Source organism: Diceros bicornis, chromosome X, assembly GCF_020826845.1.
Source record: "Diceros bicornis minor isolate mBicDic1 chromosome X, mDicBic1.mat.cur, whole genome shotgun sequence".
Taxonomy (NCBI): domain Eukaryota; kingdom Metazoa; phylum Chordata; class Mammalia; order Perissodactyla; family Rhinocerotidae; genus Diceros; species Diceros bicornis.
This window is the reverse complement of record NC_080781.1, coordinates 123,484,112-123,510,653: the sequence shown is the minus strand read 5'-3', so window position 1 is coordinate 123,510,653 and position 26,542 is coordinate 123,484,112. Positions and strand designations below refer to the sequence as shown.

Below are 26,542 nucleotides of genomic sequence, written 5' to 3'. Positions count from 1 at the left end.
AGATTCCTCAAAGAATTAAAAATAGAGATGCCGTATGATCCAGCCATCCCACTACTGGGAATCTATCCAACGAACCTGAAATCAACAATCCAAAGAGGCTTATGCACCCGTATGTTCATTGCAGCATTATTCACCACAGCCAAGAAGTGGAAGCAACCTAAGTGTCCCTCGACTGACGATTGGATTAAGAAAATGTGGTATATATATACAATGGAATACTGCTCAGCCATAAAAAAAGACAAAATTGTCCCATTTGCAACAACATGGATGGGCCTGGAGCGTATTATGTTAAGTGAAATAAGCCAGAAAGAGAAAGACAAACACTATATGATCCCACTCATATGTGGAATATAAACCAACACATGGACAGAGAAAACTGGACTGTGGTTACCAGGGGCAGTGGGGGTGGGGGGTGGGCACAAGGGGTGAAGGGAGTCATATATATGGTGATGGGCAAACAAAAATGTACAACCCAAAATTTGACAATGTTAGAAACCATTAAAACATCAATAAAAAATATATATATACTAAAAAAAAAAAAAAAAGATGGCACATCAAATAAAAAGAATGTCAAAGTTTTGTATAGGTCATATATTAGAAATAGTCATAAATAGTCCTGTACAATTTCCATCTGCCATGCCTTAATCATTAAAGCATTTTAAGAAACTCTCTCTTCCTCTGTTTTATTTTTATTAGTGCTATTTATTTTTAAAGTAACACTCTTGTAACAATTTAATTGTATAGAAGCGCTATAAAGTAAAAAGCAAAACGCTCTCTAATCTCACTTCCCACTCAGAGATAATCACTGTTAGTGGAAGAACATTTGGGCTGTTTCTATTTTGGCTTTTTTTTTTTTGGTTCATTTTTCAGGTCGATGGTTTTCACAGCTACAGTGATTGCGAGGCTGCTGGATTTTAAGGCTCCCATGAAGCTGGGGAGAAGGGGATGGGAATAGTCCAAGTTAAAAAGCCATAAACCCTGCTGTTACTGAGATTCAGCAGTTTTTCTTGGATAAAAGCATCTCAGATTGTTGCAAGCCTTTCATTAATTTCCAGAGTTCTGAACACATTGACAATTTCTGCCACGTTTTCGTTGCTTTTATGGAGGAGCAGGTTTATGGAGGTCCTCACCCTCCCTCCACTGTCCAAGCCTTTTGTATTGCTCTCTTGTTAAAAAGTATGAGGGCCACTTATCAAGGAACTACGGGCAGCCTCTAGGAGCTGAGAGTGACCCCCAGCTGACAGCCAGCAAGAAAGTCCTAAAACAATAGGAAAGGAATTCTGTTAACAACCAGTGAGCTTGGAAGAGGACTCTGGGCCTCAGACGAAAATTGCAGTCTGGTTCATACCTAGAGCAGAGGACCTAGCTAACCTGTTCCCAGACTCCTGACCCTTGTCCTTCTTATCCTTAGCCTGCCCCTTTCCTTGCCAAGGCCCCAGTTCAGAACGGACACCCTTAATCCAGGACATTTAAGGAGATTTGAAATAATGGAGTTAGTTTTCACAAACATCTTCTAGGATGCATGGAAACCAGAAGTCTTTCATTCTTGGTAGTTGTTGAGAAGTGGCAAGGTGGTGAGGAAAGAATTTTTTTTCAGAGTAGCACTTATTATCCCCTCCAGGATACTAGTAGGCCCACATAATTTACAGAGGCCTGTAGAAGTGACTCTTGTTAAAGGATCATTATTCCTAAGCTTCATCTAGGAGCTGTAGAGATTTCAGCAGCCACTTCTATCTTATTCTAGTAACCTGACACAGACAACAAGGGACATAAACAACTCTAAGCAGTCCATGTCCCCAGTCACACTCTGCTTTGTGTGCTGAAATCTGTCAGGAACACCTAAAATATCCTGGGATTTATCTCAAATTCTTAAAACCTCACTGGACAGATGAAGGATGCTTCTGCTGATCAGCAACTATAGCTGGCTGGTAATAACCCACTCCAGTTCATGTCACAATCGTGAGAACCTCTGTCTTCTTCCCCAGCAGAGTCATGCATCTTGCATTCACGGATACTGTATACGAGATAGCCTCATTCTGTCTAGGAAAGGTATAGAAAGAACCCCATGAACATTCACATTTTGCTGGCTTCTTTCTTACTTCCATGATTGAACACGTGCACGGACTTGAGCTTTGAAAATACTCACAGCAGTTTTTTTTTTTTTTTTTGCAAGGAAAGATTCACTCTGAGCTAACATCTGCTGCAAATCTTCCTCTTTCTTTTTCCTCTCCAGAACCCCAGTGCATAGTTGTATATCCTAGTTGTAAGTCCTTCTATTTCTTCTATGTGAGCCACCACCACAGCATGGCAACTGAACAGGTGAGTGGTGTGGTTCTGCGACAGGGAAACGAACCTGGGCTACCGAAGTGGTGAGTGCCAAACTTTAACCACTAGACCAACAGGGCTGGCTTTCACAGAAGTTCTTTAACGTTAATCATTTGTCTCCAGCAAATCATGTCCAAAAAAGCTTCAAGTCATTTCAAAATGTAACGTGTTCCTCGCCTGATACATACTCACATCCCATTCATGCTGAGAAAAATATACCTTGGTACTAGGCAGAAAGCTCCTCCCCAGCCTGTCCTTCTACTTGAGTGAGTTCTGAGAGTCCTGAGGCAAAGGACTCAGACGTTTAGATTTCACAGAATGAAGCCCAGGAGGAGGGAAGAAAGTGTGATATTTGTTTTCTTCCCTCCTCACCTCCATCTGCTGGTAGACTGTTGCATTTCAGATGTGTATGGAGAGTTCAATTACATATACAGTGCCAGCTTGTTGCTGGCAACGGGGTGCCAGGACTTTATAGAAGAATCCATTCCTGCAGTCCTGGGTCAGGACACACCACAACAACCATGAACCCCTACTCTTTGTTTTATCCAGGCCAGTGTGGCCCAATACGAGGGCTACATCAAGCATTCCCAGCCTCAGTGGGAATGGTTCTGGGATCAGGAATCAAGAAACTAGTGCTTTTTATTTAAGAATATTCTGGTGTATCCATTATATTTTAAAATGGTCTTTAGAAGGAACAGGGCTGAAGTGTTTCTTCTCAGTGGCAACTTCCTTGCCTGACAGCTTCGGCAGAAGCAGAAGCAGTTGATAGTCACATGTCCAAAGAGGGCTCTAACCAAGGAGCAGGAGAAGGAGGCAGCAGTCCCCACATTGCTCATCCCAGTCCTCCCCAGAAACTGGAATCCAGCCGGGGAACTTCACAATGCCAAATGTCTACCCTCCTAGAACTTTTCCCATTAGGCTGCCAGACTCACCAAAGATAGTTTCTAGCAAGGACTGGGGTGAGGAATGTGTCGGGAGTGGAGAGTAGTGGGGACAGGGTTTCACTCAAGCTCTGGAGGAACTTGGTGTTAGGTAAGGAAGCAAGTCATGGATTTAGATGCAAGGACATGAGACAGGGGCCCTGTGATAGGCACCAGGCATAAGGCTGGGGCTTGGTCCCAGAAACAAAGCATGAGCCTGGTCTCTGGGGACTAGAGGGGGATTTGCCACAGGGTGCAATTGACAAAACGGTGCAGAAATGCCTGGCCTGAAAGTCAGGCAACCTAGCTGCTATCCTTGGCTCTCCCGCTTGCTGGTTGTGTGGCTTTGTGCCCATCATTGTGAGCATTCATTAGTTCATTTGGAAAATAAAGAAGTTCACTTATGTCAACTTCTGGAGCCTCAAGCTACCACAAAGCTGTGCTTCTCGAACTATAATGTGTACTTGAATCACTAGGGACATCTTATTAAAATACAAGTCCTGATTCAGTAGATCTGGGATGGGGGCCTCAGCATCACAAGTTCCCATGTGATGCCGATGCCTCTGGTCCCTGGACCACCCTTTGAGTAGCAAGCAAGCTACAGAAGTGGCTCAAGGGCTCTCTCTGCTGGTGTAGATGGGAGGCCAGAAGGCAGGTCTCTAGTCACCACCCTCACCCCAGCTTCAGACAGAGCAGCTTGCCTTTGATTTGTTTTGTGTATTAGGGTTCCACCTAAGCTTTTATTTGCAAAATAAAAGGAGTCTTTGTTTATTTTTTAAAAAGAGCTTGAAAAGCATTGGAATATAGCCCTTTTGGGGAGGGCATATTTTAACCTATTTTTATTATAGAAATTTTCAAACATACACCAAATTTGAAAGAAAAGTATAACAAACTCGCATGTACCCACTACCCAGCTTCAGCAAGTACCACCTTTTTGTCAATCTTGTTTCATATCCAACTGATAGGAACTTAAAAAACTAGGGCACAGGGCAGCCCTGGTTCTAGTGTCTGGCATTGGGCTCTGTTGAACGAAACAATTTCCATGATGGCTTACTCGATACTCATTTATGCTTTAATGAGATTGAGTTTGGACAAGATGGACTGCAACTTCTGAAGGATAGATTCCCAGAATTAAACAGCCCCCATGTCAAGCAAAAAGGCAAAGACTAAGACCACCAAGAAGTACTTTCAACACTCAGCATCCAACGTGCTCGCCATGTTTGACCAGCCACAGATTCAGGAATTCAATGAGGCCTTTGACATGATTGATGAAAACAAAGATGGTTTCATCAACAAGAAAAATTTGTGTGATATGCTTTTTTCTCTAGGAAAGCATCCAACTGATGTATACCTCAATGCTATGATGAATGAGGCCCCAGCGCCCATAAATTTCATGTTGCTCCTCATGATGTTTGGTGAGAAGTTAAACGGCACAGATGCAGAAGATGTCATCAGAAATTCTTTTGCAACATAGTCAAAAGGTACAAACTTTCAGTTGTAAGATAAATAAAGTACTGGGGATGTAATGTACAACATGATGACTATAGTTAACAGTGCTCTATGGTATGTAGGAAAGTTAAGAGAGTAAATCCTGAGTTCTCATCACAAGGAGAAATTATATTTCCTTTTTTCTTTTCTTTCTTTGTTTTATTACAGTAACATTGGTTTATAACATTATATAAATTTCAGGTGTACATCATTATACTTTGATTTCTGCATAGATTACATCATGTTCACCACCCAAAGACTAATTACAATCCATTGAGAGAGCTGCCAACAATGAGAGATCAGTTTATAGATGAGGAAGTAGATGAGCTGTACAGAGACTACTGACAAAAAGAGAAAGTTCAATTACATTGACTTCGTGCGCATCCTTAAACACTGAGCGAAAGATAAAGATCATGGAAAGAACTTTAACTAAAACCTTCCAATTACTGTGTCTTACTCTGTTTTATTTCCCAGTCACTTACTCCCACCCTCATAAACCTGTTGAATGTAGCTTAGTTTCACAGCTTTGCCTTTTTTTTTTTTATGTATTTATTCCTGACCTTTCTGCCACTTAGCACTTATACAATGAGACTGGAAATGGGGATGAGGTTGTAAATTATATTGAAAAAGAGATTGCAAATAAAAATCAATAAACGTGAAATCCCAGGAAAATACATCCATATTTCTGGTCTTGCTGGACTTTTATATTTTCATATGATGAAAATGATATTTTGAAATAAAGATTATTCTGACTCACATGGACTATGATGGCAAGATAAACAAATTAGGGGTAGTTGGAGATAGCCCTTTTTTAAAGTTTTCAAATTCATTAATTCAGATTTCATGGTAAAACTGATATTTCACATATGGGACCGTGGCCTTCAAAACATTTAAGTACATTTTAACATCATTATGCAGTAAAAACTAGTTACGCCTTTTTTTCAGGCCTCTAAGTCGTCAGATGTTTAAATTATTGAATGATAAACATAGAATGTACCTGAGAAAATATTAAACATCTTATTGATCTAAGATTCTAAGAAGAGGCAAAATTCTGCAGAAAAGAATAGTTATTGAACATTTACTGTGTGTGAAGCACTGCATATATACAATTTTTATTGATCCTCTCAGTAACCTTGTGAGATAGGTTTTCATTCACCTTGCATTTCAAATAGGGGAACCGAGCTCCGAGTAGCTGAGTAATTGATCAGAGTCACTCTTAGTAGGTGAGAGTTGGAGTTCCAACCTAGGACACCTAACTCCAGACCTTATAGTGCTGGAACCGCTGTGCTGTCTCTATGAAAAGTCCCAAGTGCCTAAAAGAGTCAAGACATTTCCATTACATTATAACATAATTCTGTAGTCATTTTTGAAATTTAAAATAGTTGAAGTAATTGATTATTTGAATAAAATTTCAATTAATTCTATCCCAGGTTAAAAAAAAAAAAAAGACGACATCGCAGCATTATTTACAATAGCTAAGATATGGAACTAACCTAAGTGTCCATCAACGGATGAATAGATAAAGAAGATGTGTTATAAACAATGGACTATTATTCATCCATAAAAAAGAAGAAAATCCTGCCATTTGTGTCAACATGGATGGACCTTGAGGGCGTTATGCTAAGTGAAAAAAGTCAGACAGGGAAAGACAAATACCATATGATCTCGCTTATATGTGGAATCTAAAACAAACAAACAACTTATAGATACAGAGAACAGATTGGTGGTTGCCAGAGGTGGGGAGTGAGCACGTGGGTGAAATGGTGAAGGGGGTCAAAATGTACAAACTTCCAGTTATAAGATAAATAAATCCTGGGGATGTAATGTACAGCATGGCAACTACAGTTAACAATCCCGTATTGTATATTTGAAATTTAAGAGGGTGGATCTTAAAAGTTCTCATCACAAGAAAAAAAGTTGTAACTATGTGTGGTGATGGATGTTAACTAAACTTATTGTGGTGATCATTTCACAATACATACGTATATCAAATTATTATGCTGTACACCTAAAACTAATACAATGTTATAAGTCAATTATATCTCAATTTTAAAAAAAGCAAGTATGATTCAATCTGGCTGCATGTGACTTAAAAATACAAAATAGCACTGGTAAGAATGGACAATGGAAGACAATTTACAATCTCGAACACAAGGAATACTACCATATATTGTAGACCTTGCTTCAGAAGAGAAGCAGTATTACTTAGTGGTTAGGGCCACAGACAAAAAATAAATTAAAAAAATAAAACAAAATAAAATAATAAATTGGGGAAAATTATTATTTAAACAGAATTTCAGAAAATTCTATCCCAGGTAAAAAAAATAGAAGACAGCAGATTATAAGCAATACTATTGTATGTTTGAAGGTAGTTCATGTAGTGTAGACTGCAGGGAAGGACTGAAAATCAGACAGGCAAGGGTGCTGTGAGTTCATTTGAAATCCTCAAGGCCAAGCAATTTGAGAAATATGAGAAAAAAATTTTTAAAAAAGGAAAAAAATCCATTAAAAAAATTCCCAATGTTGTTCAACACCTATTCCCTCTCCTAAAAGCGTTGTATTGGTATTTTGTCTGCTTAAAATCAATGCGTTTAAATATCGTTTAATATTTGTGCTTTACAGTTTGGTGCAGTAGGCAAATCTCTGTTTCCTCGCTTCCTTTTCCTTGTAGTCTGGTACAGTGCTTTGCAGTTCATAGGAGCATTCACATTTATTATCTAATCCTCACAGCCCTCAAAGTAAGTAGGGCTTCAGCAGAGCTGAAGTTCAGAAAAGCCAAGGCACTTATCCAAGGCTTCTCAAGTCCACAAGTCCACACCTGGGTCCCTTTTCCACTTACAACCTTCAAGTCACCATGAAGTGTCACAAAACCAGGTGGAGAATCACTGTGTGTTTAAGGACAGGGGAAAATATAGTGGGATCACCTTGATCATCATTAAATCAATATTTATCATTTATGTGCCAGGCATTGTTCTAAGAGTTGGGGATAACTGGGGGACAGGACAGACAAGGATACTGCCCTCCAGGGGCTCAAATTCTCCAGTGAGAGACAGACAATAAGCAATATCAAATAATTGCTGTGTGATGCAGAACTGAGCAAGTGTGGCAGAGGGTGGTCAGGAAAGGCCTCTTTGAGATATCACACTAAGCTGAGGTCTGAACGACGAGAAGGAGGTCCCATGAGATGATCAAGGCAATCAGGGCGAGGCTTTCCATTTAAAAGGGGTGGCTCCTCCCGAGGCACATGTGGCAGGATCATTGGGAGAGCACAAGAGAACACTACACGAACAGGATTTGCGGCGGAGCCTAAGTGTGAATTCACAGGGCTTTAGGCGGGAAAGAAACATGATTTGTGTTTTTAAAAATTCAGCCTTGCTGCTGTGTATAGAATGGAGGGGTAAGAATAGAGCAAGAAGGCTTCCAGTGAGGAGGCTGTCACCGTCATCCAAGTAAGACAGGGGGGCAACTTGGACTCGGGCAATGGTCGAGGAGATGACTGTAAAATGCCTCTACTTCGGCCAGCCTGGTGGCTTAGTGGTGAAGTTCACACCCTCTGCTTTGGTAGCCAAGGGTTTGCAGTTGCGATCCCAGGTGCCAACCTACACCCACTCATCAGCCATGCTGTGGCAGCATCCAACATACAAAATAGTGGAAGATTGGCACAGATGTTAGCTCAGGGACAATCTTCCTCACCAAAAAAAAGAAAAAAAAAGAAAAAAGAAAAAAAAAAAGCCTCTCCTTGTCCAACCCATTTTTCCCCCTCCAACTATGCCTTGTTACCATCTTTCTGGCATAATTTTTTTTTTTTTGAGGCAGATTGACCCTAAGCAAACATTCGTTGCCAATCTTCCTATTTTGCTGAGGAAGATTAGCCCTGAGCTAACTTCTGTGCCCATCTTCCTCTATTTTGTATATGGGATGCCGCCACAGCATGGCTTGAGGAGCAGCGCATAATGTCGACCCGGGATCCAAACCAGTGAACCCTGGGCGGCCAAAGCAGAGCGTGCGAACTTAACCGCTGCACCACAGGCTGGCCCCCTTTCTGGCATAATTTTAACTGTAATTATTCTATTGCTCTGCTTAAAGCCAGATTTGAAAGATTGGGGGAAAATAGCTTTCAAGATTAAAAACAAAAAAACGTAGTTGTTTCTTGAATGCCTTATGTTTACCCGACATAAACCGTTCTGATCCAGCTACGTTGTCTATAAGGAGCGTTGTGGAATCCAGTACTATACGGCGCCTGGCCAGGGCCTCGTTCCTCTTCAGTGTTAAATAAATATTATTGACGATGACGATGACACCAAACCAAACAAAAAGCAACAACAACAAAAGAAACACAAAGATTCTCTTTGGTCTCTCAAATGCTGAGATTCAAAATTCTTCCCACTGCAAACAAGCCCAGCTCCAGAGCCTCACGGGCTGTGCTGACTGGGCAAGTGGGGAATAAGTGGGGCCCGGTTTGGGGAGTTCTCCGGAAGCAGAGAGAGGAAACTGCACTAAGCATTACAAGGCCTGCTTCTCCCTGGTGGGGGTAAAGGCGAAGTTGCAGGAAGGAACGGAATTGGGGGCGGGAATGTGGCCGAGCTCTTGTCCTTCCGTTGTCCTCCCAGAGGCACTGGTGAGGAGAGACAGCACCAAGAGGCTTGCTTCTGCGGCTGCGGGAGGCCCAAGGTTCAGGCATACTAGGTCTCGGGACGTTTCCAGCAAAGCTGGGAGCCAGCGGAGAAAGGCCCCGAGTCACGGAGGCTCGCTGCGGATTTAAGCGGTAGTACAACCATCAAGTCATAGAGTGGCTTTGACTTTTCCAAAGCCGGAAAATTGTGGATGGATAGAATGTCCTCTGTTTTATGTTTTCTTTTTTCTCCTTTTCGATGTCTCCTGCCCCGTCTGTGCAGCTGAGTGCGAGCAGAAGAGAAACGGATGAACAAGGTGCAGACGAGGCGGAGGGAATGTTTCCGTGGGCCGGTGCGCAGTGGCAGTGCTCCTGCTGTGCGGGTTGCCACCCCAGCCGTCCCCTACGGAGCCCCTCCTACGTGCCAGGCACTTCCACCCGCTCAGCGGCACCTGATGCCCACGACAGCCTGCGAGGTGGTGCTTTGTCTCTGTGGTGTGTGCCCAGGCCGTGGTGATGACGGGACCATGCTCAGGCTTCTGACCAGGGCTGTGACCTTCTTCCAGAGGAGGGCAGACTCTGCGGAGGGGGAGTGTCCGAGGCAGCCTGGGGTCCTGCCAGATACTGTCACCAGCACCGGTTAGATGGGCGTGGTGAGGTCCCAGGTTCTTGGTCCACAGACGCAAAAGAATTTGAAAGCAGACACACAGCAGAAGTTTTAACAGAGGAGGATTTATTAGCAAAGCAAAAATACACCCCCAAGGGGAGGGGTGGGCAGGCTCAAAGTGAGCAACTGCCCTGAAGTTGTGGTGGTCAGTGGCTATGGAAGATGGGGTCCTGAGGGGCCGGTGAGGGTCTTGGAAAGTGGACCAATTGGGGCATTGTCTCCACCCCCATGTCGGGAGGGGGAGATTTTTCCCTTACATAGGCATCTCCGGAACCGTGATGGCAGTGATCCCCCGCGGGGGTGGGGGCGGTCAAAACCACAATGCAACTGAGGATATAATGAGGCTTGGGGCTACTCTCCGTCGGGGTCAAGGGGAGTGCTGCACATCCGAAGAGCCGCTGCCTGTTAATGAGGACGCTGCACCTGGTGGAGTGACCTTGCTCCCAGCTCATATCTAGCTCCCTGCCTATCTCAATACCCTCTCAATCCCATTGTCTCCCACACAAGGACCCTCCCCAGAGGGGCTCCCCCACACCTGGGCTGGGCAGCCAGGTCGGCTCCATCTTGTGTGCATGGCGGGTGGTCCCCAAGTCCCCGAGTCCCCCAGTCCCCCAGAGCTGAGCCTGCATCCACCCAAGCCCCGAAATCTCCTGTCCGTCCAAAGGGGCAAAGGTGGTGGCAGAGAAGCCCATGAGGGCACTTCCCCTCCCCTGCATTTCCCCAGAAGCTCGTGCAGCAGATTCCTCCCCATGTCTCCGGTAGAGCACACCTCCCTGATTTGAGGGTGCTTTTGATTTTGTGTCACAAACGTGCATGTGTTTGCAGCCAAGTGAAAGAGTCCTACATCTGTCACCCCTAAGAGTGCAGAGGCCATGTTTAACTTGCTCCCTTTGTATCCTAAAAACCTGCCTCAGATTTGGCACTCAGTGGATGACTCAGGGGACACTTTGAAGGCATCATTTTGTAGGTGGGAATCTGTTAAAACCGAGGTTTGCTGGGGTGGTGGCGTCCCTGCTCTGAATCGCATTGGTTCTGACGTGTGTTGAGTACTTGTCTGCGCCAAGCACTGGGCTTAGGCTGTGAGGGCATTCGTGTCATTTCATCCTCAGAACCCTCCCAGGAGAGAAGCCTGGGTATCGTCAAGTCCGTTTTACAGCCGAGTCGGGGAGACACAACCAGGAACGAGAGGACACGGGGCTAGTGTCACCCAGACCCTGAGGCCCAGCAGTCACTTCCTGACCTCTGTGCTCCTGCCTCTGAGGACTTCCTTCCACGGGAGTCACTTCACAGTGTGCTCGGGATGGTCCTTTGGAAGAGACTCCTAGTCGGTCAGCATTGTTCTCTCAGCGGAGGCCTGGCCTTCCTGCTGCCGGAATCTCTATGCAGCTTCTCTGCTCAGAAGCAGGGTTTCTCTTCTGAGTCCGGGGCCCCATCGGCAGAGATTCTGACTTAATTGGTGTGAGGTGGGGTCTGGGCACGGGTAGTTTTACACAGTGCTCCTGGTGTTTCAAATATGCCAGCCGGGTTGGGAATCCCTGATTTGGAGTGCCCTGCAGTTCAGATCCAAAGTGAGAAAGGGCAGGCTCAGCTAGAGTGTACGGTGCTTTTACATCAACGTTCCCATTATTTGTAATTACAGGTCTGCATTACTAGCCTACACGGAAGAAATGGGGTGATAGATGAGAGTATCTTTTTCACCTTGGATTCTCTGAAACTTCCTGATGGATACGTACCTTGGATAGCTGACGTCATTAATGCAGTCGCAGTGGAGAACATTCAGTCCTGCTATATTTGGAGAGCAATTTCTCTGACCATAGTGAAAGGTTTGTCAAAAGGAAACATTTTATTCCTCATGCAGCTTCTCTTCTATGGCCAGTAAAGGGCCTGGTTATTTGAAAAAATTAGCTTAGTCAGCCTAAACAATATTTTAAATAGGACTTCTCAGGTAAACCCAGTTAAGATACTGGCTATTTTACACTGGACCATGTACCCATTTTAGAGAAGTGCCCAATCAATTAAGCATGCTTTTCTGACTATTTATATTAGAAAGGAGTGCTTGCTTGGGCCAGCCCTGGTGACCTAGTGGTTAAGTTCGGTGCATTCCACTTCTGTGGCCCAGGTTCAGTTCCTGGGTGTGGACCTACAGCACTTGTCTATCAGTGGCCATGCTGTGGCGGCCACCCACATACAAAATAGAGGACGACTGGCAACAGATGTTAGCTCAGGGCAAATCTTCCTCAGCAAAAAAAAAAAAAAGAAAGGAGTGCTTGGAAATAACACTAAAATTAAACTTAAATTCTTTTTTTTCCATTGCCAAAGGTGGATTCTGTGACGGCAGAAGCCTGGTATGGCCCTTAACTGACCCTCGGAAGCAGCAGTGCCAGCATATTAATGGACACGATTTAAAGTTACAATTGGCCTTCAATTTTGAGTCCCCCTTACCTTGCCTGTTCTGTTTCTATTTATCATCTTCTATCCCCTGCACAATTTGCTAAATAGTTATATTTACTGTTTACCTATGTCTCTTTGTCCCTGTGCTAGAAGGGCACAAGGACAGGGCATTTTCGCTCTGTTTCTTCCATTAATGCATCCCTAGGCACTTAGAATAGTGCCTGGCACATACTGACTGTGGATTAAATATTATTAAATTCAACAAATGAGTGATCTAGTCAGCAATGATCTTTAGCTATAGTTAATTCATCACTCATTCAGTAGGAATAAAATTGTTGAACAACCCAGTAAGACTTCAGTTGTTTTTTTTACCAAAAACAACTCCAGATCTGGTGTACATGAGCCTCAAAGTGGTTAAAGATCTACTTTATTGGAGAGATTCAGTCCAACTCCAGACATGAATTTGGGGATAAAACCAGAGTCCCTTGAAGGAAAGGGAAGCTTCTTACCCATGGGGTATGATGGCACTAAAATCCCACAAGTACATCCCATGAAAATTTTGCTTCCTTCCTCTAACAGAACATTCCCCCAGACAACAGTGCACTAGAGGAAGGGTTATGTTCAGACCTTTTGGGCACCAGTGGAAAGTGGCTCTGAGCTCACCCTCAGTCCTGGGATTCAGAATTCCACCGTAATCTCCTGGTCAGTGAGTAAACAGAGTTTGGTTCTGAGTTTGCTTTATGGGTCCTGTGGGACCTCCCAACCATCCAGTGGTTAGTTCCCCTCTTTAGGGGTACATCGTCGGAGTGACTATCCTGTAGAGTCTAGGTCTTCACTCACTGGCTCACTCCACAAATTCCTGGTGATTCTCTTTTATGTGTCAGGCACTGTTCTAGGCACTGAATTTACAGCCTTGAACCAAAAGGTCAAAATTCCTGCCTTCCTGGACTTGCTCCCTGTTAATGCCTGCCTGGCATCCTGACCCATGGAGTCATAGGAGAGAAAGGGGCAGGTGGGAGGTGGTGGGGCTCCAGGTCCCTGTGGAAGTCGTCATTTCAAAGCAGCAGCACACCTGTGGGAATCACAGAGAAGCCCACCGTTGGACTTGGGGCTGCACGGGCCACGCCCCATTGAGTCCTCCTGTTGGTTGACGTGGACGAGCGTTCTCTGAGAGTGACAGTGGATGTCGGAAGCCCTAGCAGGTGGTGATTCCATGCCAGCTGCTGCTTCATAAACATCCTCCCCGGGGGAGTGAATCACGTCAGCACCCAGTGTGCGAAGGTTGGGCAAGTGAATAATCCCCTTCATCCTTTTAAATGGCAAACTCCAGAAACCGTTTGCTTTCGTAGCTGGCCCAGCAGCAGTATGTGTTGAATACTTTGTCTCAGTCGTATGTCAACTCTGAAGCTCTTTGCTATAATCTCAAATGCAGGGACCTTGGTAGTCTCACTCTCATCAGGACGTCACTCTGGTCTCCCTAAATGGATGACGTCATGGCGCTAGGACTGGGCAGCAGGAAGTATCAGTCTGGGCGTAGTTAGAAACGGGGTCTGAATAAACCGCGTGAAAACACAGGGACCTGCACCAGCAGTTTCCGCGGCTCCGGGGTTCTGCGGTAGAGCTCCCACTGGTGTGCTGGGAACGGTAGCAGATGTCTCGATGTAGAGAGTCCCCTTGGCTCGTTTAGGGAGAAATGCAGTGAAGGAAAGGGAGTAACACCGTCATATTGAGCAACATCGGCCAACTATACCCCCTGGGCCAAATCTGGTCTGCTGCCTGAGATAGGTCTTAAAAAACGAAGGTCCGTTCAAGTCCCTGGAGCCTAATCAGGGCCTAATGCACTGATCCTGCTGTCCCTGTCGTCATCATTATGGTTGTTGTATTCACAGAGGGAGTCTGACGTCTCCCATCGGGATTGTGGTTCCTTCTATAACTATTTGGATTCCTAATAGGTTGTGATTTGTTTGTTTCACTGCTGTTATTAGATGTATACAGGTTTGACTGTACATCTTCCTAATAGATATGTTTTATCAGCATAAACAATCCCTCTTTGTCATGTTTCATGTGTGGTTCTTTGACTTGTTTTGTCGGAAATTAAAAATGCCATTTCATCAGCCACTTATCCAAGGTTCTGTGGCTTTGTTTATTGGAGAAATTAGTGTTTAGAAACCAAGATCTTATGTCTATATCTATTGAAAACTCGGAGATTGCATCGGTACCTCCGGTATCAGTCCACAAGCACAGGGATCACCCAGGTTTCGCTCTCTTTCCACCTTTCCGTGTTTATAGCTCCCTCAGATGTGGAGACCCCTGCCTCCCAGCATCCTCGCATATTTGCTTCTGTGCACAGCCCTCCTGTATACACTCTGACCCTGCCGGCAGCCTTCCCACTATACTCTCACTCACTCCTCTCCAGGGCCCTGGCTTCCACCAGGCTGCCTGCGCACTTTGGGGCAGGCTGGAAGCCCACCGTCCTACCCGCGGTGCCCTGCCCTCCAAGGGAGGCAGTTGTGGGGATTCTCTCCTTTGCCTCTGGAACCCCTCACAAAGCTGGCTTATATTCACCACTCCATTGTAACTGCCACTTCAGGTAGCTGGACTTAAGTTCTTCATGAGCATCTTCCCAAGTGAGCTGACACCAGGGCTGATGGGCTGGCTACAAAGTGAAGTCTTGGGGTTGGTAAAGGGCTTTAGTTCTAAACATGCATAACTGAGGACTCAGATCAGTTATCGGGGAGTGGAGAGTTCTCTCGGCTCCTCCTAGAGCAGTTTCACTTCATGAGAGCACTGCCCCAGTTAACTGTAAATTACATTCATGAGAACACTTCATCCCTCCACTGCTCTGGGTATTTGAGGAGGTACTGTATACAACTAGTAAGAAGTATAATTTTATTGTTGAAACTACACCAAAGGTAGAGGTTATTTTGACAGTGTAAAAAACATGCTTCACAGTTGAAGAGTAACATCAACTGACATTCCCTGACCAAAAAAAAAATGTAGTACTAATTCAGTTATGAAAAAAATGTATAGATGAGAATTTTCCCCCATCCTTGAAATCATAATGAAAAATACACCTAATGATATATGTCATCTAAAGCAATATCGTTGTAAGTTTATAGAAATGTTTGTCTAAACATTAATCAAAAAATTATTTCTATTGTATATATATACCTCATCTTCTTTATCCATTCATCTGTTGATTGGCACTTGGGTTGCTTGGCTATTTTGAATAATACTGCAATGAACATAGGGATGCATACATCTTTTTGAATTATTGATTTCATGTTCTTTGGATAAATACTCAGTAGTGGGATAGCCGGATCATATGGTATTTCTATTTTTAATTTTTTGAGGAAACTCCATACTGTTTTCCATAGTGGCTGCACCAGTTTGCATTCCCATGAACAGTGTATGGAGGTTCCCTTTTCTCCACATCCTCTCCTACACTTATTTCTTGTCTTGTTAATTATAGCCTTTCTGACAGGTGCGAGGTGATACCTCATTGTAGTTTTGATTTGCATTTCCCTAATAATTAATGATGTTGAACATCTTTTCATGTGCCTGTTGGCCATCTGTATATCTTCTTTGGAAAAATGTCTGTTCATATCCTCTGCCCATTTTTTGATTGGGCTGTTTACTACTCAGCCATAAAAAAAGACAAAATTGTGCCATTTGCAACAACATGGATGGACCTTGAGGGTATTATGCTGAGCAAAATAAGATAGAGAAAGACAAACACCATATGATTTCACTCATATGTGGAAGATAAATGAACAAACACATAGATAAGGAGAACAGATTGGTGGTTACCAGAGGAGAAGGGGGTGGGGGGAGGGAGAAAGTGGTAAAGGGGCACATATGTATGGGGATGGATAAAAACTGGACTATTAGTGGTGAACACGATGCAACCTACACAGAAACTGAAATATAGTGATGTACACCTGAAATTTACACAATGTTGTAAGCCAGTATTACCTCAATAAAATAATTTAAAAAAAAGAAAACAAAATGCATACACTATAAAGATAGAAAAAAATATTTCCAAAGCAGCTTTTGTAATTGAAGTAATAACTTTTTCCTTAGCGTGCAACTCATCTTCACCAGGGAGGTTGAGTTATTGATATTACAGAAAACACAAGTGATTGGGTGATTTACTTACAAGTTGCTGCAGCCAGAGCCCTGAGGACAGGTCACAAAGCCAGGAAAAAGCTGAGTTGGGACCGGATCTCAAGTCTTCTGAGCAATAATTCTCCTGTTTATAGCCAGCCATAACATTGTCATGAGTAAGGACAAATAGTGCTGAGAAAGAGGCAAGTGGAAAAGTGAAATCTTCTGATTTGGTCTGACTAGACTTGAAACCAGATCCTCTCCCTAGGTCACCTGGAATTGCGCATGGTAGTACTCTTCTCTCATTCAGTTTATTCCTCCAGTATTATGAATACCCACTATGTATCTGGCACTGTTCTAGGTGCTGCAGGCACAGCAGAGAACAGCAAAAGAAATCCCTGCCCTCATGGAGCTGACATGGAAGTGGGGAGAGACAGACAATACTTTTTTTTGTTTTTGCTGAAGAAGATTAGCCCTGAGCTAACATCTGTGTCCATCCTTCTCCACTTTATATATGCATACCGCCACAGCACGGCTGGACAAGTGGTGCATAGGTCCGTGCCCAGGATCCAAACCCTCGAACCTCAGGCTGCTGAAGTGGAGCACACAAACTTAACCACTATGCCACCAAGCCGGCCCCCAGGCAATGCTTTTTAAAACATATCAATAATGGAGCAGAAGGAGTGACATCAGCAAAATAGTGACATTGGGGTCTTCTAGTGCGTGTTCCCCCTACACACAAAAATACTTTCACGAGAGCTAAGGATTCCAGGTGAGGGATTACAGTACGTGAGTGAAGCACAGAAATAAGAAAAGATGCATTGAGGAGAGTAGCAAAGATAGATTCACATTGCCCCCATCACCCCTCTCCCAAGCTCTGGCAGCCCAGCACAGAGAGAGACAGCTTACCCATGGGAGGAGAGTCAAGTGAGCACCCAACTTCACTGCTGACCGTAGATCAAGCTGGCCTCAGAACCAGGCCTACTCCCGTGCCCCTAGGTTCTAGATTCTAAAAATAGAACTACATATGATCTAGTAATCCCACTTCTGAGTATATATCCAAAGGAAATGAAAACAGGATATTGAAAAGATATCTGCATTCCCATGTTTATTGCAGCATTATTCACATAGCCAAGATATGGAAACAACCTCAGTGTCCATCAATGGATGAATGAATAAAGAAGATGTAATACATATATACACACATACACACACACACACACACAATGGAATATTATTCAGCCATGAGAAAGAAGAAAATTCTTCCATTTGTGACAACATGGATGGATCTTGAGGGCATTATGCTAAGTGAGATAAGAAAAACAGAGAAAGACCAATACTGTATGATATCATATTATGTGGAATCTAAAAAAGCAAAACTTGTAAAAACAGAGAGTAGAATGTTGGTGGGTGGGGGAATTGGGGAGATGTTGTTTAAGAGTACAAACTTGCAACTAGTAGATAAGTAAATTCTGGAAATGTAATGTACAGCCTAGTGATTATAGTCAACAATATTGTATTATAAACTCCAAAGTTGCTGAGAGACTAGATCTTAAATGTCCTTACCACAAAAAAGAAATGATAATTATGTGATGTGATGGAGGTGTTAGCTAACACTACAGTGGTAATAATATTGCAATATATAAATGTATCAGACCAACACATTGTACATCTTAAACATACACAATTTATACATCAATTATATCTCAATAAAAAAATTACTCCCCATAATTGAAAAGAGAAGTACAAATGACCAATGGGCATATGAAAAAATTTAATCTTGATATGTATTCAAAGGCATGTGCACTGAAACATCAAAATAAACTATTTGGCTTATCCAATTGAGATTTAAAAATGAGACTTTGGTACAGGTAAAGAGGAGGAGAAGAAGGAAAACATCGAGGTCTTTATCCCAGGACACTTGGAGACTGGATTTAACGCTAACTGTAAATTGGGGATGATGGGGAAGGAAGAGTTTTAGGGAAATAATGGGTTAAATGAAAGATTACACTGATCTTGAGGAGAGAGAAATGCACCCAGCTTGAGGCAATGAAAGGCAGTAACAAATTTTAAAACATCTGTTGTTACCCAGAATTTCCACCCTTGTCTCAAAACACTCTCATTCCTGAGTGGAGTGTGTAACTCGGCACCACCATTCTGGAGGGTGTCAAAACCCCTAAAGCATGCACATCCTTTGGCCCACTTCTAGGAATATATGTTAAGAAATTGATCACGGGCCAGCCCGGTGGTGCAGCAGTTAAGTGCGCGCGCTCCGCTGCAGCGGCCCAAGGGTTCGCAGGTTCGGATCCCAGCGCGCACCGACGCACCCTTTGTTAAGCCATGCTGTGGCGGCGTCTCATATAAAGTAGAGGAAGATGGGCACGGATGTTAGCCCAGGGCCAGTCTTCCTCAAGAGCAAAGGGGAGGATTGGCGTCCGATGTTAGCTCAGGGCTAGTCCTCCTCACAAAAAAAAAAAAAAAAAGAAATTGATCATGACTATGCCACAGCATTTATCCACAATGACATCTGTCACTGCATCATTGATAAAAAACAAATAAAAACAACAAAAAGCAAATCCTCACAACAACCAAAAACCCAACCCCACAAACAAACAACAATAAAGGCAAACAACAAAAAGGCCTTGGGAAATACATGATGAAACCTTCATACAAGAGATACCGTGCAGTTTTAGATGCAGAAAAATACTTAATCGCATGGTAAGATACACATCAAGTAGGGGGAGTAGGTTTCAAAGTCATATGTGCCTAATTTTATATATATAAAATATGTACACACAAAGTGAAAATACACCCCAAACTCAGCAGTTTCCCTTGGGGGTAGGGTGGGCTGGGATTCTGTCCACTGTTTATATTTCTCGGGTTCTACTGTATTGGCTCTAGTGCTCCTGGAACTGCCAACTCGGCTGCTGTTTTGCCCTCCCCTCAGGTGCTTAGATCCCAGCCAGTCTCCAGAGGTGAGAGGTAAGGGAGAAGACAGTTGGGCCCATCTCAGCGTGGCCCCAGCTGCTCCCATTGCGGAGCTCCATACCGAGAAGGCCCCCAGCTCTGCCCCCAAGCCCTGGATTTCTTATCTGTTTCCTGTCCCCTACCCAGAAAGGACAGGGTCATCTTCAGCCTATGCCACTCCCCCACCCCTCCAGCCCAATTCCCTGACCCTCCAGGGGTACTGGGGCGTCAGGAAAAAAAGATTCTGCTTGGGGTTCTAGTTCAGACTGGGTTTGAGACTCCAGTCCTCAGTTTCTCCATAAAATGAGAATAACGGTTAAGTGGTGTTAGTTTGCAAATTGGCTCCCTTACAACACAGAGGGCGAGGAGAGACTGAATAAAGAGGCATACCACTCCAGCTTGGTAGGTGGCAGGATTAATAAGCAAGGGAACTCACATACAAGGCTTGTCTTGGGAGGCCACAAGATGAATAGATCTCTGCACCCACCCACTAGAATCTTAAAAGTTTATATAGGGGTCTTAATGGCATTTGTCACATATACCGTCCAGATGGTCTCAACAACACCTTACTCTCTCAAGGCTGCATCCCTGAAACAGCTCCGGCTATGGGAACAGTGGGCGGAACATACATTTCAAGGACAGGAGAGGGGTTGACCAGCCTCCGATTGCCCTGGTCCAGCTCATGGGTCAACCAGCGGTCACATCCTCTTGATGACCTCCTCCAACAGGTGGCTGTGTGGATTATGATGAGACTGTGGAAGCAAAGCACCCAGCAGGGTACCTGGAGGTGGGTAGGCTCTCATCGCATGTCAGTTCCCTTTACTTGGTTTCCTCTCCACATAGTGACAAGGCTGCTCCAGGTGAGATGTGAGGACAAATGTTGGATAGATATCATCACACTGAATGCCCGTAACCACCTGAAGGCTCCTTGCTGAAAACACATGAGCGCAGCTGACTAGCCTGGGGCCACGCAGTGGTCAGCGGAGGGCCTGGGCTCAGGGCTCCACTCTCAACCAGAGCAGGACGTGCCTGCCTGCCTTCCTCCATAGCAGGGAAGGGTGGTCCTCCCTCATCAGCAGGCCTTGGACCCCAGGCTCTGGTCTGATCCTCTCCCACCTTGGTTGTGCCAGGCTACACGATCCCTGGAGTGGGTGCGGGACCATCAGGGACTGACTAGGACCACCTGGACAAAGGGGATTGAAGCTCAGGGCACTGGCAGGGACTGGGGTCCATCCCTCCTATGGTGGCTGATGTTGGAAGGGTCCCTCTTATCAGGGTGCTTTGTCTCAGGCCGTGCTCCTCAGTGTGAACATAACCCTGCGTCCTCAGGACGCCTCCCTCCTGGGGCCTGTGGGCCTTCCTTCCTCTGTGGCTGGCTGCTGTGCTCCCCCCCAGGCCTCCCTCACCCAGTCCTCTGACCCCCTGCCCACCCTTACCATGCAGCGGCCTCAAAGCCCCCGGCCCGGCTTCTCTGGGGAGGCACTGGGAGGGGGGCTCTGAAGAGGCAGTTTGGGTCTAGAGTGGGGGAGGGGGAGCAGGTTTCTGATCCTGGTGGTTCATCTTCCCCAAAGCTCCGCATCGTCCTGGCCAGCAGGGAGGCAGGGGGACCTTGCTACCTGCTGCTGCAGAGGGGCCTCCAGGTGACACAAAATGATCTGCAGACAGTCTATTTCACCTCACTTCCCCCAGTCCACCCTCGGGGTTCAACTGAATTAAGCGCTTTGTAACGCCAGGCTCTAAAATGAAGAAAAGACTTAGGTAGTAGGTTATTCAAACAAAGGCTGTGGATGGGACAAATTGCCACCTCTCGGGCCAGGCCTATGTTGCTGCCTTCTCCTCATGGGGGCAGTGGTCCAGGTCAAGTTGGGTCTCTGAGCATCCTCTGAACGGGTCCCAGCCCCTTACAGCCCTCTGAGGGTGCTCCCCTCCCCAGCTCCTGGCCATCAGCGGGGTGAGCTCACCACTGGCCCCTCTCTCCTCCAAGGCGACTGCACCACACCAGAAACAGGAGGCCTCCAGTTTTATTTTATTTCATTTCATTGAACTCAAGGACTGTTTTCAACTTAGAGAGACAACAAGATGTGACAACAGCAGAAACAAGACCATTTCTCTGACCAGACTGTGCGGACCAGTACAGAGTTAACACCCACAGGAAACTGAAAGTCATCTTACTAGGTCGGTGTCTTTGATTTTGTAGAAGCTCTGCTACCTGAAAAGCAGGCTGCAAATAAATAAAGTGCACTGAGAGCCCGTCAAGCAGCGAGGGCCCAGGGGGGGAGAGAAGGAAGGTGGGAGGGCAGAAGCGTGCTAACTACTCAAGGCCAACACGGTAAGGAAAGCAGTGGCAGGGACTCAGGCTGAGGACCTGTCCCTGGCCCCTCCCCCAGCCAATCCCTCTGAGCCCAGACAGCCACAGCCAGAGCCACCAGGACTTCCTGTGCTCCCCTGTGTGGGGTGGGGCTCTCTGCAGGGGAGGAGGTCTCGGAGGCCAGGCCCCTGAGGCTGTGCCCTGTCTGTGGGGAAGCGGCCTCCTAGGCCCCAGGCAGCTCCAGCTGAGCCCCCTGCCCAGGGAGGGCCGGGCACTCAGTGCACTCATCCTGCTCCACAGCTCCACCCCACCTCACCACACACACATGCACACACACACACACCTGCACACGCACAGGCACACGCAGTGAGTGAAGAGCCTCCCTCGTGCCATTCCCAGGCCTTCCTCCCCCCTCCCTGCCTGGACCAGAAAGATGCTGGAGCTGGGGATCGAGTCACCCAGAGGGTGAGACCTGGGCTTGAAAGGGGCACATCTGCATGTCAGCACCAAGGAGGCCCCTCCTCCTCCTCTGCTCTCATGCAGTCCCGAGTTGCTCTCCTCTCAGAGGCTGCCCCAGAGATTGATGGGTGGAGTCAGCAGGCTGGCAGGCTCCCAGAAGTGGTCCTGGGTGGACAGAGCTGGGGTGGAGGAGGGACCACTAGGACGGGGGCTCCCAGGAGACTTGGCACAAGGAAGGAAGCCATCGGGGCCCTGTCTGTGGGAAACTGCAGGGGCCATGTGGTGGCCTTGGTCCAGCCTCGTCCCTGGGATGAGGCAGGCAGAGATCTTCACCAGGACTCAGGCTCCGCCGGGCAGCTGAAGAGGGCAGATGCTGTGAGAGCGGGCCGCTCTGTCCCTGGGCTTGAACAGACTGCTGTGGTTTTCAGTCCCAGGAACCTGAGCACATGGGCCTGGAGCAAGCAGTGTAGAGCAGATGTGGGACGGGGCTCCCCTCTGGGCCACCACGGGCCGTCCTGGTATGCCAGTCAGCAGTGCAGCCAGGGCCTCCAGGACCAACCCAAGCCCATCCAGAGGAGATTCTCCTGTGTGATCCTGGGCCGAGCCTGGGGACAGAGAGATGGAGTCACGCAGGGACCCAGCCCCATCCCACCCCAAGGTTATCCCTTCACTCTCCTGCTTACATCATGTCCCACCCCCACCCCGTCACCCAAGCTAAGAGGCTTGTGCCACCCAACTGCTGCAGAGCCCTTGGTCACACCTGGGGTGGGGGTGGGGAGGCTAGGCTCTGTGGGTGAGGACCTCGGCTCCGGGGGAGAGTGGGGTGGTTCTGGGACTCATCTCTCCCGTGCCCTTCTCAGCTCAGAATGTTCTCCTGGTCTTCCCTGTGACCTCCCCTGCCACTCCAAGGAAAGCTAGTTCCCCACCTTCCCTACCATGGACCTCTCTCTCCCTAGGTCCCTTGGGAGCCTTGTGCTCCCCTCCCCATCCCCCTGTGCCAGGTCTTGGAGAAGACTGGGGGTCGCTGGGGGAGTGCAGCTTAGGCACAGATTCAGCTCCACCACTTATCTGTGTGACAAGGGCCAATCCCTCTTTCCCCGATTGCCCCAGTTTCCCCAGTCAGTAGTGGGGAGACTGGAACTCCCTCATGGTCCTGCTAGGAGATTTCAGTGCCTAGGTGACAGGGTCTGTCCTTCCCCATGCCAGAACCCGACCACTGGCCTACCTCACCCCTCGGGCCTCTGCCTGGAAGGCCCTTCTTCTCCTCCTCCATCAGGCCCTCACTCGCTGCTCCTCAGGCAGCTCTAGAGCCAGGGGCCCCCCATGGGCAGGCATTTGCCTCTCCTGACAAGGCCAGAGAAGGGGCAGGTCACCACCCACACACACCGGTTCCTGAAAGACAGAAAGAGGGAGACTTGAGAGTTGCCTCGCCCCCCAGAGAGGTCCCTGTTTCCCCAGTGCTACCTCTACAAGCCCCTTCTCCATGTGCTCCCCCACCCCAGCCTGAGAGCTGCCCTCTGCACAAGGAGATCCCCATTTCCCCAGATCCTTTGGGTATACAGGGGCTGCTGGAGGCCACGCCGGGCCGGAGGAGGGTGTTCTGGGGCACCGGGAGGGCAGTGGTAGGGCTGCAGGGAGCATGGCTGAGATGGCAGAACAGCAAGACTGTGGGGGAGGAAGAGGGTGAGGGAGCAAGTCTTTCCCACTCTTCCTTGTCTCCAAATGCAGAGCTTTGGGGGACGCCCTCAGAGAGGGCAGAGGGGAGCAACAGGGACAGCAGCAGCAGGCGGAGAGCAGGCCCCGGGCCCCAAATACAGGGCAGGCGGCAGCCTGCAAAGGGCTGTGCCGGGAGCTGCAGAGAGCCCCAGGGGCCTGAGGGCTGCGAAGGGGACAGACCTGGGAAACGTTTGGCCAAGAACACAACCATCCTCCCGGGCTGTCTACCCCAGGGGGTGGAGGAGAAGGGCAGCAGCATCATTTCTCCTCTAAGGCCTTCTCCCAGCCCAGGGGGGTGGGGACTGGGCCGTGGACAGGAGGGGACGCCCGGGTCTCTGTCGGTGATGGGCTGACCCTCCGAGATGCAGATGCGCGGTGTCGAGGCGCCGCCGCCCCTCACCCCCATCTTGGAACCATGACACGGGGATCTGGAGAGCCTGCGCCTGCCCTGCCTTGCCTCCGCTCAGCTCGGTAGCTTTCCAGGAGGGCTTCCTCGGGTCCCTTCCATATTTCCCCCAAACCACCAAGGGGCTTGGACATCTAGATGTCATGGCAACCGCCTCCCTCCAGCCCGCGAGTCCACCCTCGGGCCTCCTACCTTTGTGGTCAGGGCCAGCCGAATCAAGTTCCTGCTGCGGAATTTCTCCTTTCTGGTCCCCCTTTGGCCAATGTGAGGCAACAGGTCGGCCACACTCCATTTTCTCGAGCCCGACGGAAAGGGCCCGTTGTGTGAGTTTCGGTGCAACCTGTCACCGGCTGCGGCGCGTGTAGGCCGGTCACGCCGGGGCTGGGGCTCGGGGGCTGGAGCAGGGGGTCGGCGGCTCGGAGGCCGGCGGCTCGGAGGCCGGCGTCCTCCCGCGCAGGTCTAGGGCCCAGGGGCCGTGGCCGCCCCGCCTCCTCCCTCCGCCGCGTCCCGGCGGCCCCGGGCGGCCCCGCCGTCCTTCATGCCGGCGCCCCTGCCCGGGGGGCGGGCGCGGGACCCTCGGACCGGGCCGCTGTGGCCGCGGGCGCTCACTCGATCCGCACCTGCAGGCGGACGTTGAGCATCACGGAGGCCACGACGTAGAAGTAGGGGAAGTTCATGCGCAGCCGCCAGGCCAGGTCGAAGAAGGTGAGCAGCGTGCGCGTGAGCCCCTTGCAGAAGGCGCCGTAGGAGCCGCGGGCCGCCACCGAGCGCGACAGCCGCACCGCCAGGCCCGACAGGGCCGCCGCCGCCGCCGCCGCGGTCACAGCCACCGACGCCGCCATGGGCCCGGGCCCGCGCAGGCCCCGCCGACCCACCGCAGCGCGAGCCGGCGGGCGGCTGGGCAGGCGGACGCGAGGCCTGCACCGACCCGCGCTCGGTCTCCGGCTCCCAGGCTAGGCTCGGGCCGCACACACCGCCACAGCCACGGCCGCTTCTCAGTCGCCCACCGACAGCTCCGCCCCCTCGCTGGCTCCCTGAAGTGCGGCCGCCAGCGGAGCTCCGCCCCTAGCGTAGCCACGCCCCCTGCCGTGCGCCCTGGAGCCGCCGCCGCTGACACAGCCCCGCCCGAGGGACCGCCCCCGGCAAGCCCCGCCCATGAGGCCGCCCAGCCCGCAAGCCCGCCCCCTCCTGGGCTCCTCCCGCCTCAGGGCCTGAGCTGATTGGAAGCCAGGGACCCGCAGGGACCGCTCTTGCAGAATGCTCTAGAGCGGAGTGCAGGGCCAGAGGGTCTGGACCGCTGTGCTGATTCTGTACAGAAGGTCCGCCTGGAACGCTCCGCCGTTCACCCCATTCGCTTTCCCCTACCGTCTCCGCAGAAAACGCGGCCAGCCAACCCGTTGTACCTTGCTTTAATTCGCATTTCTCTGTTTCACCAAAGCCACACGCGCATTTTTTTGCTTTCTGGTATGTTTGCTCGTCATGTGTGTTTCTTTATTCGTGAATTGTTCCATTGGCCTTCCTTGTCCCTGTAGGGGTTGAAAGACTCTCCCTCTACTCTCCTAGATTCAATATATATACACCTCTTAGGTCTGTCAAATAAACCCAGAACAGGCAGATTAACAGGAGAAATGTAAACACATTTATCAGCTTTTAATATTGCTTGCACGGGGGCATCACAGGAAAAAAAGTGAGCACCCAGAAAGGCAGTGAGATTTGAGAGCTTATATACCGTATTCTTCTTTTTTTTTTTGTGAGGAAGATCGGCCCTGAGCTAACGTCTGCCAATCCTCCTCTTTTTGCTGAGGAAGACTGGCCCTGGGCTAACATCTGTGCCCATCTGGCTCTACTTTACATGGGACGCTGCCACAGCATGGCTTGATAAGAAGAGCATCTGTGCACTCCGGGATCCGAACCAGCGAACCACGGGCTGCTGCAGCGTAGCGCGCGCACTTAACTGCTTGGGCCACGGGGCAGGCCCCTATATACCATATTCTTAATAGGGGAAGAGGAGGGAAGATGTAGGCAATTTAGGGGAAAGAATGATTTTTAGAAAAGATGAATGGTCCTTAGAAGAGTAGATGGAAGATATGATACTTTGTGACAGAGTTTGTCTGAGTGTGGTGTGGACTTCTAGTTTCCTCTCCTGTGGTAAGAGTTAATTCTTCCCTGGCTGATG

The 26,542-nt window shown here is 48.1% G+C and overlaps 1 protein-coding gene, 1 long non-coding RNA gene and 1 pseudogene across 2 annotated transcripts; 1 reads left to right on the top strand and 2 right to left on the bottom strand.

The window, feature by feature from the left end:
- Positions 1-4,389: 4,389 nt before the first annotated feature.
- LOC131400371 (myosin regulatory light polypeptide 9-like) lies at positions 4,390-5,166 on the top strand (annotated as a pseudogene).
- Positions 5,167-22,760: 17,594 nt separating this feature from the next.
- Positions 22,761-24,789, bottom strand: LOC131400614 (uncharacterized). The gene is made up of 3 exons (XR_009217382.1): positions 24,559-24,789; positions 23,470-23,636; positions 22,761-22,849 (listed from the first exon to the last, which is right to left on the bottom strand). It is a non-coding gene; the product is annotated as an uncharacterized LOC131400614 (long non-coding RNA).
- On the bottom strand, positions 24,790-25,303 carry LOC131400613 (small integral membrane protein 10-like protein 2A). Its single transcript, XM_058535320.1, has one exon. The coding sequence runs from the start codon at positions 25,206-25,208 to the stop codon at positions 24,972-24,974; it is 237 nt and encodes a 78-aa protein (XP_058391303.1). The 5' UTR covers positions 25,209-25,303; the 3' UTR covers positions 24,790-24,971.
- Positions 25,304-26,542: the final 1,239 nt, after the last annotated feature.

What these genes read in the sequence shown, in the direction of transcription:
- LOC131400613 (XM_058535320.1), bottom strand. Translation starts at nt 25,208, where the DNA reads ATGGCGGCGTCGGTGGCTGTGACCGCGGCGGCGGCGGCGGCGGCCCTG.